General features: G+C 41.9%; 1 protein-coding gene across 1 annotated transcript; it reads left to right on the top strand.

Annotated features, from left to right (window-relative positions):
- The first annotated feature begins 482 nt into the window (after nucleotides 1–482).
- Nucleotides 483–22,952, top strand: LOC141165011 (uncharacterized). The gene is made up of 9 exons (XM_073650660.1): nucleotides 483–750; nucleotides 1,843–1,925; nucleotides 2,225–2,269; nucleotides 2,369–2,410; nucleotides 2,964–3,005; nucleotides 4,310–4,363; nucleotides 19,046–19,099; nucleotides 20,165–20,661; nucleotides 22,884–22,952. Exons 1-8 carry the CDS (start codon nucleotides 573–575, stop codon nucleotides 20,654–20,656), a joined length of 990 nt encoding a protein of 329 aa, XP_073506761.1. The 5' UTR covers nucleotides 483–572; the 3' UTR covers nucleotides 20,657–20,661; nucleotides 22,884–22,952.
- The last annotated feature ends 349 nt before the right edge of the window (nucleotides 22,953–23,301 follow it).

Here is a 23,301-nt window from a genome sequence, read left to right as displayed (position 1 = left end):
TTCAGCTGAACAGCCAGTCACACATCTTGTTCTGGCCGGCATGAGATCAGGCAGTGGTGGAAGAGGAGCTGCAAGGTATCAGAGAGGACAAGTAAAAGCTCTTTAATGAGTTCAAATATTTAATCTGCAGGAAACTACTCTCCCTAAAAGAACAATCTGCAGTTTTATTACTTTTACCACCATCTGCTCTAATTTTTGCCCGAATTTCTTGGTCTTGCAGCTCCTACCACTAGGACAACCATTCAAGAACACAAAAGAACATTAGTAAACTCGGCCCAATAACCCTGACCTAAAGGGTGACGCTCATAAGTCATTCTTGTAAAATGATCTGTATTGTATTTGCTCTGCAGTTCGGTGACATTTATTATTTCTGATCACTGTGTACTCTACATTTGGTTTTACCTGTTGCCAGGTTAATGGCAAGATAATATTTGATTTACATGAGGGTAAGAATAATCACCAGTAAGGTAACATCCTTTGATCATTCTTGCACACCGTGAAAAATAAGTAACATAATTATTAGATTTTATCGTTCTCATGTTTCACAATGATTTCATACTTGCTTCCTTATTATGATTCCTGTTTGCTTAGTATTGGATGTATACCTACACAGAAAATTGTATAAATTGACCAAATCATCAGTGTTTCCATATAGTTCATTTACCTGCATTCATACTGAAGATACAGTTGCAAGAAGCGCAGAAATGAAGACCTTGTGTCTTCTGGTGATTGCAGCTCTTTGTTGCTTTGGTAAGTGCCACTGATTGTGTTACTATTTTTATATGATTGTTAGGTTTAAAATTTTGCTGATTGATTTTCTAATTTTTTTCCTTTTTTGCAAATATAGCTTCATGTTTTTTTAGACAGAATTCCAAATGACCTGAATAGATTTCAGAGTTAAATGATAAAATGCTGACTGTCTGCAACCACCAGTAGGGGGAGCTTAGGAGCATGCTAAAGACTTCTTTAAAGGGATTGTCTCATGAAGTCAAGCCCCATGAATACGCCCAACTAGGGTATATGGACATCATAAAGTGGAAACGCTCTATAAGAGTGGCTCCTGTTGTGGCAGATTCAAGCTGTCTTTGTAATACAAGAACGTCTAGTTAGCTTAATGGCTGCCACATAAAACTACATTCTCCATTGATAGCGTCCTTTCTATCAGTCACCTGATGTCTGAAGTCAGTGATTGGAGTCGGGTAACTGATAAATAATTAGGACTGTATATACTTGCAGTGGTGGGAGTACCACGGGCTAAGTTACACTAATTTCTTTACTTTATAAAGATTTCTTTCTTCTGGCCAGCATTTGAAAACCTCTTTAGCTGACAGTAAAATGTCATATACTGATATAGTCTCCAAAAAAAGATGGACAGCTCCTTTCCCCAGAGATAAAGGAGTGACAGGGAAGATGCATTCCGAGCCTTATTGTGGCTCCCGAAATACAGCAGAGCTATAACTAAATCCTCTGCTGATGCTGTACCAGTCTACACAGCAAAGCTGACAACTGAACAGCTGAAAACAGATGTCAGGCAATTGTGCCAGCTCTAATGGCCAATGTAAAGTCTGGAATATGGATAGTCACGCTAATAAATAATGCAAACTCAAAATGAAGAAAACAGCTGTAAAAATATATTCATAATATAAACCCAACAAAAAAAAATCATAAAGAGGTTTTCCCATCTAGGATATATATGCCATATAATATTCTAGAGGGGACACTCCCTTTTCCCTTTAAAATGTTAATAATGACTTTTCACTAAGATTCTTTAAACTAAAATTGAAATAAGAATATGAACAAATATTATCACAGAGGTAACTAACGGTATTTTATATGTTTCAGCTCCTGCCACGTCATTTGCTATTAGAGATAACCAAGATGAAAATGGCTCTCTAGCAAGTCGAAGCTGCTTGCAGAAAGCGAACGTAAGTATAAGACAAAGTATATCAGCAAAGGCCTAGAAAAAAGTAAGAAAACTATTAGAGATTATTATTTCCTGAATTTGAGTAGATAAAATAACATTTGGAATGTAGTAACGTGGTTTTGGTTCCCGGCATTTATTTAAATGTGTGTCTGCCTTTGCTCTCGTAGCACTTAGACAATAGGTAGGGGTGTCTGAAGCAGACCACAGCCATCATCGCTATTTTCCCAGACTTTTGATATAGGAACACTCTTTATATGTGTTTGAACATTTTTAAAAATTTACTGATTTCCTTTATTTTAGAGTGAAGATATGGTAAAATTTTGTTGCGCATATAAGAAATATAAGGTAAAAAGAATTCTAATATGGCCATTTACTGTGTATTCAGACTATCTTTCATAGTGATTTATTTATATACCTAATGAATGTGATTTATCTGCTTATTAGAATAATGAACCAGAACTAAACAAAGCAAAAAAAGAATTTGAGGTAAGCAACATATACTATTGTTATTATTGTCCTCATTTCAATGAGTCCACATCCTGCATGGACTTTGTCGGTATTCTCATTGCTCTGCATTGTAAGCAACAACCTTTAGTTTAGTAAATGACTCTTCTTTATCAAAGAAATCTACAATATTTCATCATTCTATTCAAAGGCCTCTTCAAAATGATAACAGTATGCATGCTGCAGATGCCTTTCATATATACGCTATACAGTGCTTACTGCACATGCCTGCCGCATACGCCCCATACAGTGCCAGCTGCAGATGTCCTACCAAGTGCCTGCCGCAGATGCCTCAATATATTGCCTGCTCCATCTGTTCCCATACAGTACCGGCCTCATAGTCCACCCTATAGTGCCAGACACAAATGCGCACTTATCATCCGTAAATCACCTCATTGCTATGTGGCTATCATATAATTTACAACAAAACACTATAATAAATGTTGATATTACTTTTTGATAGCAGCAGTTTCCTCTCTTTTAATTTTACTTACCTGGATCATCATTTACAGTAATGTTTTCCATTATCACCTAGGATGTCACCGGCTGCACCATGTTTGGATCAGATCAAAATCCAGTAAGAATTTGTTTCCTCATTTTAATCTTTTTGCATTTAAAGAAGTTGTCCCATGAACAAAGTACATTTTAATTAATAGATCTTGGAATAATAATTAGTTCCACAATTTGATGTCTTAAAAAATGTTCCTGTGCAGAGATAATGTTTGTATCCCTTCTATATTCTATTATTTGCCGTGTCCAACCATGCAAAGCTGCTCCAGTTCATGGTTGGCACAAATCACAGGTCCTGGCCAAAGAACGAAGCATAAGTCACTTATAATAAGTGAGTATACAGACAAAACAGCAGGGGCTCACCGATGTTTGTTTGCCTGAGGGAATACATTTCACTGTCTGTTTTATCACAAGACTGTTTCTGCCATGTCACCAGTGTTGTTAGCCCATCACACATCAAGTCAGTGACATCTAAGCTCCATGGCTGCTGGAACGCCTTCATCACTGACTTGATTAATGGTGAGCTCAGAGGGTCGGAGATGAGGCATAAACAATTGCTCCTGTGATAAAACAGGCAGGGAAATATGTTACTTGAGAAAGTAGCAGCTGTGAGTCGCCATTGTTTTGGTTGTATGCTCACTTATCATAAGTGACTTATACTTCCTTCCCTGGCCAGGAGCTGTGGTATGTGCTGACCATGAACTGGAGCAGTTCTGCATGGTTGAACACAGCAAATAACAATACATAGCTGGGGCACATATAGAAGTATCTCTGCACAGGATCATTTTGTTAACACGTCCAATTGTGGAACTTATTATTATTCCAAGATCTATTAAAGAGAATCTGTCAACAGGTTTTTGCTACCTCATCTGAGTGCAGCATGATGTAGACAAAGAGACCCTGAATTCAATGATGTATCACTCAGTTTACCAGGACCAGCAGTTCAGACACAATCAGAGGTTTTAGATTTAGCGTGAAGCAGAGCTGAGAAATCAAATCCCGCCCACACCAGGCATTCAGTGTACATAGCTATAGACAGTGAGGTGCTTATCATAGAAGGGGGCAGAGTTGGACCAGAAAACATGACTCTGGTGTGTCCAAGTAATGATCAGCTTCTGGTGCTAAAACAATCATTGCAAGTATATCACAGAGCTTAATAAGAGAGAGATCGAGCATTCTATCTTCAGATTAAATAGCAAAAACCTGCTGACAGATTCCCTTTAATTAAAATATATTTTGTTCATGGGACAATCCCTCTTTCTACATATCACTGGGATAATTTATTTGATATATAGAATTCATTAGTCTTACTGAAATCATTAAATCAAGTGCATGAAATCCAATAAAGTGACTGTTATCTGCTGTCCCTAGGTGCAAGTAGCTGCAGATGAAAATGATGTTCTTAGAAACATTGAACAGCTCATGGTAAAAAAGAAAAAAAATGTATTTACACTGTATTCTATGAAACATTGCTCAGTAACGTGAAAGCATTGGACACTTTTGAAGTTCATGTCGGTACATAGATTGTGTGTATGATAGAAAATGGGAATCCAGCTAGTTACAGTCAGAGCTGTCATACAGTAATGTAACTATGATCAGTCTTACTGGTGTGTTCATCCCTTTATCAGGACAAATTTACCTACACTAAAAGGAAAAGTATTGGTTCCTATTAAAGGACTGCTAAAATAATTCTTCAAACAAAACTTCAAAGAATTGATACACAAAGTATATAGAAACATTTCTAAAATGTGAATACCCTTTAACTTTGTCTTGCATTGTGTGCCATGGTTACTGAGGAGGGGGTGGCCTCTTATATTTATATTGCCAAAGATCCTCACCAATCACTTTAGATGTTTCCCAATTTTACCATCAATTTGTATTGAAATGGGAAAAGGGGGAAAAGAAGCTGTCAGACACCTCTGGCGGCAGATTATCTTCCCCAGGAACTAAGGATTGGACATGTCAAAATTAAACATGCCTGATCTTTGTTCCCCCCAACATCTGGTGTCATAGAAGAGGCTTGTGACCCCTATTCACATTTAAAAGTTTTTTATTTTTGGCCCTTTATTACAGTATGGGCGAATAGAAAACTGATCTTTTTGTGATTCGCTGTGCACAAATTCAGCAAAATGACTGCCAGATGAATTCCATATTGCTCAATTGTAGAAGGCCAGCAAACAGTAAAAAAAGTAACAAAAAAAACCTAATACTTCTTCTACCGCCCTGCTCCTCACTCCCCACTGTTGCACGCCACATCTTCAGCCTTGTCACTATAAGCTAGGACTTGCGCCCGTGATTACAGTGCGTCGTAGGGTCGTGTCACGCGTCGTGACATTATAGTGCACAGGGATGTCCCAGACCTGGTCATGGAAGTCCCGTTTTAGAGTGAAAACACCAGAGATGCGGGTATATGACGTCAGAAACAAGAGGCCCCAACAGCAGGCAGTAAGGAACAGGACAACTGGGGAGATTAACAGTGAGATGAGTATTATTATTTTCTTTACATTTCACATTTATTATTCCCTTTCCAGACCCCAGAGCATAATAAGAAACATTTAATTTGTGGTGAATAACTGCAAATTTAATTTCAATGCAAAATTTGCGTAATTAAAATTTTGCATGATCCGCTGATCTCTATGTGACATACAGAAGTAGTGCTGTTGCTTCAAAAGCATCCAGCAACTATTACAAATTACACAAGCATAGGAGACAGAAAGTGTTGCGCTTAAGAAGCATCCAGCAACTAGAGGGGTTAACACAGTAGTCACCGGAGACAGGGAGTGTTTTAGCGGAGCCCCAGAGGCATTGTGGTGAAATTGTTATTGTAGTCTGACAGAAGCCAAAGAGAAAGGTAGTGAGTTATCTGTATCTGACAGAAGGCAACTGAACAGGATTCAGATCAGGAGAGAAACTAAACACAGGTCAGATAAACTCCCTGAACTAGCAGTTCAGAGTATTATCAGGCAGGAAGATAAGGACTGGAAGGAATTGTGTCACAGGGATCATCTATCTCATCAAACCCTCCCCCCTCCATCTCTATGCAGGATAAAGAATGCTGTGCACTATTGTGTCCTTGTGAAGGAAAAACCTGTGGATGTGTATGCATAAAAGTGTGCTGCTAAGAGATCTAATCTATGCTGAATTGTACTACTGAATAGACTGTAATACTGTGCCTTGTGAAGAAACTACTGTATTGTTACTGGAGACGGTTGCTCAAGAAACTCAGACTGTACTGTAATGAAGATTGTTGCTGTAATATCCCTGAATTGCATTGGCCGTGCTTCAGATTAAATTCCACTGTTAAACTGTGGAAAAAGACTCTTGTCAGATGTGTCTGATCAGCAATTGAATCAATCGTGTGCCTGAGAGAAGTTGTAGCCTATGGTCGCCCTGAGTAAAGGTTCCCCCAGGATTCCAAGGAGTTCATGAAACTCGTCTTGCCCCTATCTGAACCTAGCGGCATGCGTGTAACATTGGTGGCCCATACGGGGAATCCTGAGCAGGAATTAGCGTGTAGAGGGAGAGGAGGAATAGTGTCTGGAAAAACACAGCAGCACAGCACCTCAATTCAACTCTGCTACACCAGTTAAAGGGGACCAGCCCTAAAGAAAACTCACTAGCTGCAATGGATGTGGAAATACAAATGGACAGAGTGAGCTGCTTCTTCAGTTAACCTGTGAAGAATTGGGAACAGTAGCAGAACATATAAAGATGTCAGAAGAACAGATTTTTAAAGCACACAACCGCAGGCAACTGTTAGCTGCCATTAATGCAAAAAATGGATGAGCTGTCGGAGAAAGAAGCTGAAGACGTCATGGGGACTTTCTTCCAAGAGCTAACACGGTTTCTGACGAGGTTGAAGTTGGTGGATGTTGAGGGCGGCACCAATTACCAAAAGCGTGAATCTCCGTCCGCAGACAGAACTACAGGAATTGAAAGAACAATTCAAAGCCCTAATAACAGCCCTACAGGAATTGACCAAAACCTTTGAACGGGTGACAGACTCAGACAAGTTAGATAAATCAAGATGACTGTTCTCTCTAACACCACAGATCACCATAAGGAAAGAATTCAAGATCCTGGGACAGATTGGAGAGTGTGAACAGAAAGAGAGACTGTCTTATATGAACTTACATAGTTACATAGTTTATAAGGCCGAAAAAAGACAAGCGTCCATCCAGTTCAGCCTATTTCTTGTGCACTGCAGCTATTCCGCAGCGTTGATCCAGGGGAAGGCAAAAAAAAAACATGCGGTATAGGCCAATTTACATCATTGAGGAAAAATTCACTTCCCGACTCCAATCTGGCAGTCAGATTAAATCCCTGGATTAATTAACTATCACTAAGCATAAGATGTAATTTTATTGTTCTCAAGAAAGGCGTCCAGGCCTCTCTTGAACTCATTAAGTGAGTTGGACATCACCACTTCCTCTCCCAGAGAGTTCCAGAGTCTCACGGCTCTGACCAGTTCTATGCTGGTGCAGAAACCTCCTTTCCTCCAGACGCATAGTGTGCCCCCTCGTCTTTGTCACCATCCTTGGTATAAACAGGTCATGGGAGAGATCTCTGTACTGCCCCCTGATGTATTTATACATGTTTATGAGGTCTCCCCTAATCCTTCTCTTTTCCAACGTAAATAGGCCTAATTTTGACAACCTCTCTGGGTATTCTAGTCCCTCCATTCCCTTTATTACCTTAGTCGCCCTCCTTTGTACCCTCTCTAGCTCCAATATGTCTTTCCTGAGCACCGGAGCCCAGAACTGTGCACAATATTCTAAGTGCGGCCTTACCAGTGCTTTATACAGAGGAAGAACAATGTTCTCATCATATGCCCCTATTCCTCTTCTGATGCATGCCATGACTCTATTTGCCTTCGCAGCTGCTGCCTGAAACTGGGCACTCCAATTTAATTTGCTATTAACCAAGACGCCCAGGTCCTTCTCCATGTCAGATTTCCCCAACGGTTTCCCATTTAATATGTATGGGTGACTGCTGTTTTTCTTTCCCATGTGCATGACCTTACATTTATCGGCATTGAACCCCATCTGCCATTTTTTGGCCCAACTCCCCAATTTATCTAAATCCTCCTGTAGCTGTGCCCTATCCTCATCTGTATTAACTACTTTACAAAGTTTAGTATCATCTGAAAATATTGCTATTTTACTATGCAACCCTTCCACTAGATCATTAATAAATATATTAAATAATATAGGGCCCAAGACAGTCCCTTGAGGCACCCCGCTAATAACCCTGACACACTCTGAGCTTACTCCATTGATAACCACCCTCTGCTTTCTATCACTCAGCCAGCTATTTACCCACTTGCACACATTATCCCCCAGACCAAGCATTCTCATTTTATATACCAACCTTTTGTGTGGCACGGTATCAAACGCTTTGGAGAAGTCAAGGTATACAACATCCACTGACTCTCCCCGGTCCAGCTGTGAGCTCACTTCCTCGTAGAAGGCGATCAGGTTTGTTTGGCAGGAGCGATCCCTCATGAATCCATGTTGATATGGAGTTAGACAGTTATTATCATTAAGATATTCTACAATAGCATCTCTAAGAAATCCTTCAAACAATTTACCCACAACAGACGTTAAGCTTACTGGTCTATAGTTCCCAGGGTCACTTTTAGACCCCTTTTTGAATATTGGTACCACATTTGCTTGGCACCAGTCTAGTGGGACAGTCCCTGTCCATAAAGAGTGCTTGAATATAAGATACAGCGGCATGTCTATCACATTACTTAATTCTTTTAGTACCCGGGGGTGTATGCCATCTGGGCCTGGTGACTTGTCTATTTTGATATTATTTAGGCGTTTCTGAACTTCCTCCTGGGTTAGGTGGGTGATATTTAGCGGAGGGTTTACTTTATCACTCTGCATTTCCTCCGATAAATTGTTTTCTTTTGTGAAAACAGTGGAGAAGAAGCTATTGAGTAGGTTTGCTTTACCCTCATCGCCCTCTATGATTTTACCCAGGTTATTTTTCAATGGGCCAACGCCATCAGTTTTAATCCTTTTACTGTTTATATAGTTAAAGAACAGTTTGGGATTCGTTTTACTTTCCTTGGCAATTAGTCTCTCTGTCTCCTCTTTTGCTATTCTTATTTGTTTCTTACAGATTTTGTTTTTTTCCCTATAAGATATTAGCGCTTCCTCGCTGCCTTCTTGTTTAAGTTTACCGAAAGCCCTTTTTTTGTTTTTCATTGCCCTCTTGACTTCCTTATTTAGCCACATTGGCTTCCTCCTATTCCTAGCCCTTTTATTCCCATAAGGTATGTACCTTCTACATGACTATGTAGGACTGTTTTGAAAATTTCCCATTTTCTATCCGTGCTCCTATTACTGAAGATACTATCCCAGTCTATAAGGTGAAGAGCATCTCTTAGCTGATCAAACTTTGCCCTCCTGAAGTTCAGTGTTTTTGTGAGTCCCTTGCTGGGCTCCCTACTGAAGCACATGTGGAATTGTATAATGTTGTGGTCACTATTTCCCAGGTGCCCCCCGACCTGCACCTCAGTTATTCTGTTTGGCCTGTTAGTTAATATTAAGTCTAAAAGGGCCGTCCCTCTAGTTGATTCCTGCACAAGTTGTGACAAATAATTGTCTTTGATAATTGACAGAAACCTGTTTCCTTTCTGAGATCTACAACTTTCAGTTTCCTAGTCTATATCGGGATAGTTGAAGTCCCCCATAATAATCACCTCGTTATTTTTTGCTACTTCATCTATTTGTCTCATTAATAGACTTTCCGTGGCTTCTGCTATATTTGGTGGTTTATAACAGACTCATATGATAATTTTATTATTGTTTTTTGCCCCATGTATCTCCACCCATAAGGACTCGACCTCCTCATTTCCCTCCCATACATCCTCCCGTATTGTAGGCTTTAGACACGTCTTTACATATAGACAGACTCAACCCCCTTTCCGATTTCTTCGATCCCTTATAAACAGACTGTAACCCTGTAAGTTAACTGCCCAGTCATAGCTTTCATCTAACCATGTCTCGGTTATTCCCACTATGTCATAGTTACCTGTAGATATTTCTGCTTCCAGTTCATCCATCTTGTTTGTCAGGCTTTTGGCATTTGCTAGCACGCAGTTTACACGATTTTGTTTTGTTCCAAACTTCTCCCTGTGGATTGTATTAGAAATTTTCTTACCTCCCTTCCAAGTATCTTGTCTTGGACCTTCTTTGTCGCACTTCATATCTTTCATTAGTATGTTCTCTGGTTTCATGTTCGTGTCTGGCGTTTTTCTTCCCATCCACTCTTCTTCTAGTTTAACACCCTCCTGATGAGTGTTGCGAGTCTCCTGGCGAATGTGTGTTTCCCGGGTTTGTTGAGGTGTAGTCCGTCTCTGGCAAGGAGTCCGTCATAGAGGTAATTCACACCGTGGTCCAGGAATCCAAATCCTTGTTGTCTGCACCATCGTCTCAGCCAGTTGTTCACATCAAGGATCCTGTTCCATCTCCTGACGCCATGACCGTCTACTGGAAGGATAGAAGAAAAAACTACCTGCGCATCCATTTCTTTTACTTTCTTCCCCAATGCTTCAAAGTCCTTGCAGATTGTCGGTAGGTCCTTCCTTGCCGTGTCATTGGTGCCAACATGTATCAGAAGAAATGGGTGGACATCCTTGGAACTGATGAGCTTCGGTATCCAATCGGTAACATCCTTGATCTTCGCACCTGGGAGGCAGCATACTTCTCTTGCGGTTATGTCCGGTCTGCAGATAGCTGCTTCTGTTCCTCTCAGTAGTGAGTCTCCCACCACCACCACTCTTCTTCCCTTCTTGGCTGTCCTTTTTCTTGTCGGTTCTGGGTGTTTCTGGGTGCTCTTTTCTTTTTTGCTTGCTGGTAGTGCCTCATCCTTAGGTGTGCCATCTTCGTCCTCCACAAGTCCTTGGAATCTGTTTCTCAGTTGTGTGGTTGGTGGTGTCTCCATGGTCTTCTTGCTTCTTTTGGACACTTGCCTCCACTTGTCTGCCTCTGGAGGTTCTCTGATGCTTCCTTCACTTTCCGTGACCAGTAGTGACGCTTCTGTTCTGTCCAGGAAGTCTTCATTTTCCTTGATGAGTTTTAATGTCGCAATTCTTTCTTCCAGTCCCCGCACCTTTTCTTCTAAATGAGCCAGTAGTCTACACTTCTGGCAGGTGAAGTTGGTTTCATCTTCTGGTCGATCTGTGAACATGTAGCACATGTTGCAGCTCACCATGTAGGTTGTCACATCTGCCATGCTGCTCCTTGTCCCTGCTGACTTGATGTCTGTCTTCTTTCTTGTGTTACCCTAGGATACACAAATGAAACAAATTCGCGCGCCGAATTGTTACACCAGATCGATGCAGGCTTAAAAAAAGGCTACCAGCTAGATAAGATCATTGAGGGGGTTGTGAAAGCGATCAGCCTAGGACTGAACCTCCGTAGTATACTAGAAATGAAGAGTCAATTGACCTTGCAACAGCTGAAGGTGATTTGAAAAGGGCACTATAAAGAAGAGAGTACTTCAGAATTGTTCCACCAAGTCATTAACCTCTCACAGAAAAATAATGAATCACCCCAAAGTTTCTTGTTCAGAACAATTGAACTGAAGGATAGACTGTTGTTTGCATCCAGATATGTAGAAGCAGAGAAGTTTGATGCTGAACTAGTCCAGAAGAACTTCTTGAGATCATTGGCAATGGGGTTAATCAGCAAAGACATCAAGTTGCAGCTGTAACAGTACCTAGAAGATCCTGGCATTTTGGAAGAAGTCCTAATATAAAAAATGAATGAGGCAGCTAGTTTGAAGTCAGAGAGCGAACAGAAGTTAAAGAAAGGCTTTGCTCCTAAAACCACCAAAATGAGTCAGCTGAAGTTGAGACCCCCGGTGGCCAATCCGAAAATCATCATGGAGACCATCCAGTGCCACCTCCGAGAGGGAACCTTAAATCACCAACAAAAGAGAGGACCGCCAGCGCTGACTGGGAGGAAGTAATAGGAGAACTGCGAGCCGAGTTGATTGAGGTGCAAAAGTTGATTCGTTCCAGGCCAGAACCTGTATCCCTCAGACCCAGGACTGGGTTCCAAAACAGAAGATACCCGGCTTGTGAAGCGTGCCGTTCATCAAATCAGAGTACGGTATGTGTCCACTGTCTAAGTTGTGGTAAGGAAGGACATTATGCCAAGAAGTGCCAATGGTCGCGGTCATTTTGTTGAAAAGACAGAAGGTTGCCAGTGCGGGGCGACTGGTAACTGCGAAACGGAGGAGACCCCAGAAGCAAATCAAAATATCACCAAACCCCAGAGCGGCGCATGAGGTAAAACGGCTGCATCAGTACTATCCCCAAGTGTGTTCCCGTCTACAACAGCTGCAAGAGAGACAGAGGCATTAGTTATTTAATGCCCAGTGCGGAGGTCAAACAATGTACTCCTGGAAGGAGGATTCCTCAGTCAGTAAAGATAGCCTCATCAGCCTAATCGGTGAAAGGTGCTTTATACAGTGCGAGCTAGATGGACTCCTGGTAAAAGCACTGTGGGACACAGGAGCCCAAGCGAGCCTTTTAAATGAAGAATGGAGAAGGCGCTACCTGCCACATATCTGCCTTCGGTCGCTAAAAGAACTCTTAGGACCAGTGGAACTCCACGGCAAAGCTGTCAATCAGACCGAAATCCACAGAATACAATGGACCTAAAAGAACTCAAGGTAAGCTGGTGCCCAGCCATCATCCATAAAAACCAAATGGTGGGTGTGAGGTGTGGAGTCCTGGTAGAACGGGTAAGAAAAGTCCAGAAAAAAACAGTTTGTGCCAAAAGACTCCTCAGAACTTCTGGAAGGCCTAGCTCAAGGTGAGACTGTGCTTAGGATTCCTACTGGTGGGTTTGCTTGAGTAACAGTATCGGTGATGAATACTACGAAACACTAAATTAAACTGGATCCAAAGACTGTATTAGGTCACATCGAAACCGTTAAAACGGTATATCCAGCCAGTGTGAGACCAGCCCAGGGGTGTAGCGTGAATTCAGTCTCCCCACCAAGGAACAGGAGTTGCCCAGGGGAAGAAATTGCATGACCCACCTCGGGGTCCTCAGATCCCCCAGTACCCCTGGAACACTTGTGTGCTGAAGATCGAACAGTAGCAAAACAGATGCTGAGAGAAGAGTGTCATGCATTCTCCAAAGATGACTCTAATATAAGCTGTATTCCATCGTTGCAGTTGAAAATCACTTTGAAAGAGATGACCCCAATAACCAGAAGTTACATGTCTGTGCTGAAACCATTACACCGTGAAGTGAAAGAGTATTTACAAGAACTAATCAACAGAGGTTGGATACAAAAGTCAAAGTCGTCTTATTCCTCTCCTATTGTTTGTGTTAGGAAGAAGGACGGTATGTTGAGATTCTGCTGTGATTACCAAGAGCTAAACCGAAAGTCAGTAACTGATCGGCACCCGATACTAAAGATTCAAGATGTGCTGGATAGCCTATCAGGAAGTACCTGGTTCTCTGTCCTCGATCAGGGTAAAGCCTACCATCAAGGGTTTGTCGAAGAGTCCAGTAGACCTTTGACAGCATTCATCACACTGTGGGGGTTATATGAGTGGATCTGCATACCATTTGGGCTCAGTTCAGCTCCAGCAGAATTTCAGAGGAGCATGGAGACCTGTTTAGAAGGATTGAGGGATGAAATCTGCCAGCCGTACTTGGGTGAAAATGTGGTACACAGCAAAACCTTCCGGGAGCATGTTGAACACGTGAAGAATGGAGAAGAAGCTACCTCATACCTGCCTCCAGTCGCTAAAAGAACTCTTAGGACCTGTGGTATCAACGGTATCAACAACACGGAGTTAAATTGACCCCAAAGAAGTGTGAACTGTTCAAAAGGTAAGTCCGATTTCTAGGGAAAATTGTGTCCAGAGATGGATATACCATGGACCCTGCAGAAATCGCTCTGGTACTGGCCTTAAAAGACAAGCGGCCCTCTACTGCCAGGGAGTTGAGACAGATCTTAAGATTCCTCTCCTACTATCGTACTTACATTCGGAACTTCTCCAGGATGGCCGCCCCACTATACCTCCTCTTGGGGGGACGACAGAGTCAACAACACCCACGGAGAAAAAGAAGAACGTGGGTAGGACCGGGCTTAAAAGGAACAACGCCGTTTCGTCCCAACAGCCCATTCTCTGGACAGCAGACCACCAGGAGGTATTGGAAGAACTAGCAGACTACCTGGTAAGACCACCCATTTTGGGATATCCTGATTTCAACTTACCATTTGTTCTTCAGTGTGACGCTTCTCAAGTTGGACTGGGAGCTGCCCTGTATCAGCATCAAGGTGGAAAATTGAGTCATCAGTTATGGTTCTAGAATGTTGACAGACGCCGAGAAGAATTACCATCTACATTCCGGAAAATTGGAGTTCCTAGCATTGAAATGGGCTATCTGTGAACGATTTAGAGATTATCTCTACTACAGCAAAGAGTTTGAGGTATACACTGACAGCAACCCTTTGACCTATGTCCTCACTACAGCCAAACTGAATGCAACGGGTCAGAGATGGGTCGCTGAACTAGCTGACTTCAATTTCAGCATCAAGTACAGGCCAGGAAAATGCAATGCGAATGCTGATGGATTGTCGAGAATGCCACTAGAGCCTGAGGAGTTCATGCTCAGAGGAAAGCAGTCTGGAAGCAATTGAGAGCATACCAAAGCAGTACAAGCTTATCAAGAGGAAGCCACACCATTGTGGTGTCCATTGACCGATGAAACCACCATAAATGCGAGAGAACAAAATCAACCCCTGTCCGTTCAACAACTACCAAAAGGAAAAATCCATAGAGCACAACGGGAAGATCAGATAATTGGTAGAATACTACTTTATGTGGACCAAAATCGGTTTCCAAGTAAACAGGAGAGAGATAATGAGTCCCAAGCAGTATCTGTTTTAGTTAAAGAATGGTTGAAGCTATAACTTAATGAAGACTGTATCCTGCATCATAAAGGAGGACAAAACCGGCAGTTGGTACTACCCAGTCTTCAAAGAACTCCATGAAAACATGGGACACCTGGGAGTGGAAAGGACAACCAACTTAATCCGTGAACATTTCTTCTGGCCTTACATGCAGAGAGATATTGAGAAGTACGTGACCAGGGAGTGTGGGTGTCTGAAAGATAAACGTCCCAACACATCAACCCAGGCACCATTGGGCAACATCCAAACTACGTATCCGTTTGAGATGGTCTCAATAGACTTTCTACATCTCGAGACATGCAAGGGTGGTTACAAATACATATTGGTGGTGATGGACCATTTTACTCCATTTGCTCAAGCATATGTCACCACCAATAAAGCGGGTCGAACAGCGGCAGAGAAGATCTTCAATGATTTTGCTTTGAGGTTTGGGTTCCCTATGAGGTTACACCACAACCAAGGAAGAGAATTTGCGAACCAGCTCTTTACCAAGCTAGGAAAGTACTGTAGAATTCAGAGATCCCACACAACGCCCTATCACCCAGAGGGTAATGGACAAGTGGAACGTTTTAACCGGACATTATTGTCGATGTTGTGCACTTTAACAGCTGATGATAAGAAAGACTGGAAGAGTTCTCTGTCAAAAGTGGTACATGCCTATAACTGTACAAAGAGCGATGCAACGGGTTACTAACCTTCTTCCTATTGTATGGACAATCGCCAAGACTGCCAATCGACATCATGCTCAATACTCCAGTGTCACAGACTTACAGAACGTATCCGGAGTACATTCGGAAATGGAAGGAACGGATGGCAGAGGCATACATCATAGCGTCCAAAGTGGTTTACGCAAGGATAGAGCAAGAGTAAGGAGTACTATGATCGAAAATGTTATGGAGCAGAATTGCTAGGCTGCTAGTCAAGAACATATGTGAGAAAGGTGGTCCAGGAAAACTTTGTTCGTACTGGGAAGACAAGGTGTATGTGGTCGTAAGGAGGAAAACCGATGACAGTCCAGTGTATGAAATCCGATTGGAAACAGGAGACAAGAAGACCAGAATAGTCCATCGGAATTTACTACTACCCTGTGTTTACTACTACCCTGTGATTATCTCCCACCACAAGAAGACTTCCCAGAAGTAGACCGCAATCGTCCGAGATCGACTAAGGGACCACCACAGACTGAAGCTCCGGAGGTGGATAGTGACCTTGAAAGTTCAGATGAAGAAGAACACACCGTTGTATTTCTCGGACCAGCAAGGAGAGGGATGTACCATCCTCAGGAGAGTGAACTAAGTCCCGAGGCTCCAGAGTTTGTACCAAGGAGTACAGATGAAGTCCAATTCAGATCTGATGATTGAACACCGGTCCCTGAAGATACCAATTGACACTAAGGAGGAGCGGAATTACCAGACCGTGCGGAAACAGGTGATTCAGAAGTACAGGAACTTACAGAGGCAGCTCCAAGAGCATCTGAGGAAGCATGGGAAATGAGTGTGGCGGAAGAAACTCCTGTGACCCAAGAACCCATGGTATCTGAGGAACAATCCACCAAGAGGATGTCGACTCGAGAAGTGAGGAGGCCCGTGATGCTGTCGTACTGGAAACAGGTATCTCTGCCTGTGGACCAGGTAAGCCCACTTGAGTGGTATTCACCACCGAGAGGCAGTATGGAAGATGTTGCCTGGTGGAAAGACTTGTTTTCATGCTTTGATTTTCCTTAAAAGACTGTAGAAACAAAAAACTGTTAAGGCCTAGTGAGAGAGAGAGCTGGTTGAAGACGTACGAAAAGCTCCAGCTGAAGAGACGCTGATTGTGTTAATTGTTTATTTCTTACAGGAGTACTACAAGAAAAAGGTCATAGAATAGATTGTTATTAAACACGCCCCCGAGGAAGTACAGAAACACGTGTCGGGGCCTCCCCTGGCACTGCTGGTCACCTGTTTACTTTCACTAAGTATGTCTTACTTAACCCTTTCCATGTGATGCTTGTACTTTTTATGTGTCGCTGAAAAAACCTCTGATGGTTGTTTATATTGTGACTTGCTATAGGTCACTTGATTTATGTTATTTTAACTTTTTCTGCACACATTGTCTGTGACTAATGGATTGTATGGGTTGGACTATGTGACCTAGTATAGGTCCAATGTGAATTTGAGACCAGCTGTGTCTCTATCTACCCCCTGCTGCCTCACATGCCCATGTTATGTCTTTTCACATGTTATTTATACATTATATATATTTTTTTAAATACATAAATAAAGCATTTATCTCTTTTAGTCAACATATGGTGTTTTAATTATGTTATTTTGGGGTTTTGAAAATACCTATGGTCTCTCTGGTTTATAGATAGTTATTAATGTTTATAAAAGTTATGGCAATTTGACATAAGGACGACATTCAAAAAGTATGGATGAGGGTGACTTGCAGAGGTAGTGCTGTTGCTTCAAAAGCATCCAGCAACTATTACAAATAACACAAGTACAGGAGACAGGGAGTGTTTTAGCAGAGTCCCAGGAGGGTTGTGTGGAACTTCTTATTGTAGTCTGGCTGAAGCCGAAGAGAAAGGTAGTGTGTTATCTGTATCTGACAGAACAGGAACAGGATTCAGATCAGGAGAGAAACTAAACAGAGGTCAGATAAACTCCCTGAACTAACAGTGCAGAGTATTATCGGGTAGGAAGATAAGGACTAGAAGGAATTGTGTCACAGGGATCATCTCCCTCATCAAACCCTCCCCTCCTCCATCTCCATGCAGGATGCTGTGCACTATTGTGTCATTGTTAAGCAAAAACCTGTGGTTATGTATGCATAGAAGTAAGCTGCTAAGAGATCTAATCGATGCTGAATTATGCTACTGAAGTAATACTGTGCCTTGTGAAGAAACTACTGTATTATTACTGGTGCCAGTTGCTCAAGAAAACTCAGACTGTACTGAATGAAGATTGTTGCTGTAATATCCCTGAATTGCACTGGCCATGCTTCAGATTAAATTCCAGTGTTAGGCTGTGTGCCCACTATGCGTTTTTTAAGCGTTTCCGCAGCGGCAATTCCGCTGCAGAAACGTTTAAAAAAACGCTTGGTAGAAGGTCTGCTATGTTCCCCAATGATAATCCGCATCTGCTATGCACATGCTGCGGAAATCTCCACTGCGGAAAAATCCGCAGCACTACCAATTATTTTGTGGAATTGCGGTGTTTTTGCCGCCATTGACTTACATTGAATCGCATAATATCCGCATCACTACATGTGCACGTGCGGATATCATGCGGTTCAATGTGCGGATGGTACCCGGGTTTGGAGAAGAGGAGACTCTCATCCAAACCCGGGTACCATGGTACCTGTAAAAAAAAAAAAGAATAAAACAAAAAATATACATTATACTTACCTTCTGATGGCCCCCAGTGTCCATAGCGATGCTTCCTGGCTCCCCGGCAGCTCGCAATAGTCTAAAAGGACCTGCCCTGATGTAATTTAGTCCTGTGACGGGTCACGCGACCGCGGACGTCGGCGGTCGCGTGAGCCGTCACAAGATTAAATCACATCATGGAAGGTCCTTTTAGACCACCGTGAGACACCGGGGACACCGGACGGATCGGATAAGGACACCGGGGGCCATCAGCAGGTAAGTATAATATTTATGTTTTATTTTTTACCATTCTTTTACGGTCACACAATATAAATCCAAGCCGGTTGCATGGATTTATATAGTGTGACCAAGTTGTCAAGCACTTTCCAAGTGATGCTAAAATCGCTTGGAAAGCGCTTGACAACCCGCATGCGGAAATGCATGTGAAAAACGCTTCACTTCCGCTTGTCCCTGGCAGGAAAAACGCATGTAAAATCCGCATGCGTTTTTTCTGCCAGGGAGATGCAGAAATGCTCAGGAAAAATCTGGAGCATTTATGCATCGTGGACACTTAGCCTTAAACTGTTGAAAAAGACTCTTGTCAGATGTGTCTGGTCAGCAATTGAATCTATCCTGTGCCTGAGAGAAGCTGCAGCCTATGGTCTCCCTGAGTAACGGTTCCCCCAGGATTCCAAAGAATTCATGAAACCCGTCTCGCCCTATCTGAACCTAGCGGCGTGCGTGTAACATATACTCTTTGTTCTCAATCAGTAATCACTAATGACGCATTCCTTTTACAGGAGCAGCAGCGTGGAGTTGATCCCTTCTCAATAGCAACCATTTGTGTGGTGCAGGTAAGTTTCCTAATGTTATAGGTTGAAAATTATAAATGTTCACATACTGTAGTGTAAAGAAAGAAGCCTAGCACAGTATATAATGTAATATATGCAGTCTACAGGGAGTCATCTGCCTGTGATGTGAGTGGTTTTGCTAAAAAATGACAGCTTCCCCAGACATCACTGATTTATTATAACACGATATACAGATACTATATATGTTAAATTCATGGAAACCTGGAACACTTACCAGATGTACAGATCAGGTCCTTATAATATTTTACTGAGGGTCTTCTCTTAGGGGGCTTTGAGTAGGCGGACACTTCTGAAAATGATACACGTCAGAGCGCACGTTCGCCCTGTCTGCATCATTACAGTCTATGGCCCCGTCGGCACATACTCCTGGACCCCGATTTGCGGAGGATTCCGGACATTTTCCCCGACCGACAGGGACACAGAACGCAATGTGAAAGCACCCTTAGATTTCACTGCGAGTGAATGTGAACACAGTAGTTATCGCTTATGTTACCTCTCCAGTGTGCAGTGAATTAAAGTTACATACATCACATCATATAACAAACCCATTAAGCACCATACAATCTCAGCACATGAACCATTATAACTTGCTTTACGTGTATACGAGCCTTCTGTGGACCCTCTCACCGACCATCCTAAGTTTTAAAGTGTGAAAAAGATGTGAGTGGTGAATAAATGCTTTTAAGTTAGCGCTAAATTCTCAATTCTGAACTTTAGAACTGAAGCCTTTTGCAAATTCTTCTTAGCTCAGTATCAGCACAGAGTTTTCTGCAGCCGCTTACATCCTAAGGGTAATCTGTACATGAGACACTGTACAATAGTCTAATCAGAGAGAAACCAACGGTCCTGTTGATGTACAGGATCTCAGCACTATATTTGGGTCATACTGTAAAAGTAATGTCCAGAAGTAAACATGCCCTTGAAGCTGTTTAAGGGTCTAAGGACGAAAACATGGTCTGTATTTTTACATATGGGTAATGGATGATCTATTAAAACTGAATGCTGTTCCTGCAACACTAATATTGTTTTTATATATATATATTGTAGGAAGGTATTGCTGCAGATCTCACACCAAGTAGTGAAGACGAGGCTGGTCAAGGGCATAAACGTACAACTCGTCAACTTTCAAGTCTAGGTCTTGATGGAATATTAGGAGTGTTAAACATAGTGCCTGGGCTACTTCAACCAGTATTGGGATTATTGAGAGGGCCACTTGGACTGTTAAGTGGGCAAGGAGGGCTGCTTGGAGCACTATTGGGTGTGCCAGGAGGACTGCTTGGAGGACAATCCGGTAGGCAAGGAGGGCTGCTTTCAGGACCATTGAGTGGGCCAGGAGGGCTCCTTTCAGGAATATTGAGTGTGCCAGGAGGGCTCCTTTCAGGAATATTGAAAGGGCCAGAAGGGCTGCTTGGATCCTTATTAGGTGGTGGTCATGGAGCAAGAGGTTTTCAAAAGGAAGGAGTTTTAGGAGATTTAGTTGGAGATCTCACAGGTGGTGGAAGTTCTGGCGGCTTACTAAAAGGACTTGGACTTGGTTAAAAAAGGTAAAAAAATGTATGTGTGTTTAATTTTTTACTACCCTGACTATTTTTTGTGACTTTGATGTGCTCTGGTCAAACAACAGTACCAATTTTACTTGTTGTTATAAATAGTATATATTATGTATGTTGTTTACAACATTAAAAAAAAAAAAAACTTCAATTGTAACAATTTAATTGGCGCTGCATTAGTTACTTGGAAGTTCTGATAACGGCATAGTGCAGCCTCCTGGGCTGTATAGACACGGATATTCCCCTCTCAGTCATGAATTGCTGAGATATGAATATCCCTTTTACTACACTTCCATCATGTATAACAAGTGTTGCATTTTGAAAGTTGCAGCTAAGGTTCTGTTCACACTTCTGTTCGGACTTAGCGTTTATCTGTTAAAATTTTAGTAATGCGTTGCATCAGCTATGCAAACGGAAGCAGAGAGACCCCCATTAATAATTCTAATGACAACTTGGTATCTGTTTTTTAGAACTAAGAGTCCAGCATGTAGAAGTTTTCTGTCTGTTCTAAAAAACGGAATCCAGACGGACCCCATAATAATTAACAGGGACCCTCTACTTTCATTTGCATCACTGACACAACAGATCACTTATTTAGTTTGTCTGTTTCCAATATTAGGATGCTCAAAAAGGATGCTCATTGAATAGGACTATCCAAATAAACATGCGAACAGGGCCTTAAAGGTGTCGTCCACTACCTAACACCTTTTTAAATACTATATTCCACAGTGTAAAATAAGATGCTCTACACTCACTTGCTGTACCGGCGCCGCTCCAGCAATATCGGCAGTTTCCTGAGGCTGAGTGAGCCCTGCAACCAATCACAAGCCGCTATTGAGCTGCTCTTCTCTCACCTCCTTTGGACCAATCTTGGACGTGCTGGCAAAGTGTGAGTACTGCAGCACATAAGTGACTGCTGATTGGCTGCAGGGGTCATGTGGCGTAATAATGTCACAGGAGCCTCAGGAAACCCAGTGTCGACATCGCAGGAACGCCGCTGGTACAGGAGGTGAGTGTTGGGCATTCAGATTTTACATTGGGGAATTTAGTATTTTGTAAGCGATTGTCCAAGTAGTGGACAACCCTTTAAAGGGAAACTGTCACTGGAACAATTGCTATTAACCTGCAGATATGGGGTTAATAGTGTTATTAACCTGCCCGACACCTGCACTTTCCCGAACGCTGCGGGGAGAAAATTAACTTTATTCTCCCCGGCAGCATTTGGTTTCAGTCACGGGGGCGCCGGCACAGGCTCAGTCACTGCTCTCAGTATACAGAGGGGCGTCTGTAACCGCACCCCGGCACTGACTGACAGCCGGCCCCAATGCAGAGCCAGTGCCAGTCAGGACATACATTTGCATATCAAAATATTATAGTTTATGGTATTTTTTACAGTTTACCAAACTATTCCTATTGGCTTCTATAGGGCTAATCTACATGAAAATAATGTGCTTTTGCCATACTTTTTATAAGTTTACATCAAAATAACTTTTATTTTTTTAAGGAACCCAAAAGCAAAGCCTGCAACTTTATTCTATAAAACCATAATTTAATGTTATGATAAAATTCATGACATGCCCTTCCATTTTGTTTATGCACTATGCAGTATATTTTTCATTTTTAAATCTGCACCTTAAAGGTAATCTATCACCAGGTTTTTGTTACCCCATAAGAGAGCAGCATAATGTAGGGGCAGAGATCCTTATTCCCAGTGAAATGTCGCCTACTGGGCTTGTTCCTGCAGCTTTGATACAATTTTATCCGCAGCAGTTCTATCAGTTCTCTGAATGCTGAGCTCTGTATAATCCCACCCACACCGCTGATTGGCAGCTGTGTGTACACTGTGCATAGGCAGAAAGCTGCAAATCATTGATGGGGGCGGGGTTATACAGATCTCATGAATATGGAGGACTACATGGCAGCAGATTTACTAGTTCTCTATGATAAAACAGTGATTTTATCAAAACTACAGCAAGCAGCCCAGTAAGTGACACATCACTGGAATCAGTGTATCTGTCTCTACATTATACTGTTGTCATATTAGATGGCAAATAGCTGGTGACAGATTCCCTTTACCTGTATGTCCCATATGTGATATGAAGTTACATTCATCTCGAGTAAATGTACATTTTACTGATTTTAAAAATGATGTCTTTTAAAAAAGTATTTAACATATAACATTAAGTATCAACTTTTTTTTTCTTTTGTTTTCCCAGGAAGCCAAGGTCACAATCCAGATGAGTTTGGAATGTAATATGAAGATAAAATCAACCATCTCAATTTATAGTTTAGCGTTGTTGATCAAAAGTCTAATAAATTCATTGAAAATAAGTATTTGTCACAGTTTTTGTCTTGACTCATTAGCTTCACAAATCATACAGTGCCCATATAGTGCTGTTATATGCCCATATGGAGTCAAGAATTGCTAAACAGTGTATAGTGAGTGATATACAGTTAGGTCCATATATATTTGGACAGAGACAACATTTTTCTAATTTTGGTTCTAGACATTACCACAATGAATTTTAAACAAAGCAATTCAGATGCAGTTGAAGTTCAGACTTTCAGCTTTCATTTGAGGGTATCCACATTAAAATTGGATGAAGGGTTTAGGAGTTTCAGCTCCTTAACATG

Source organism: Phyllobates terribilis, unplaced genomic scaffold (genome assembly GCF_046119375.1).
Source record: "Phyllobates terribilis strain yellow unplaced genomic scaffold, ASM4611937v1 Scaffold_11__3_contigs__length_659146591, whole genome shotgun sequence".
Lineage (NCBI taxonomy): Eukaryota > Metazoa > Chordata > Amphibia > Anura > Dendrobatidae > Phyllobates > Phyllobates terribilis.
The sequence above is the reverse complement of the archived record's forward strand: the minus strand, read 5'-3'. Positions and strand labels throughout refer to the sequence as shown.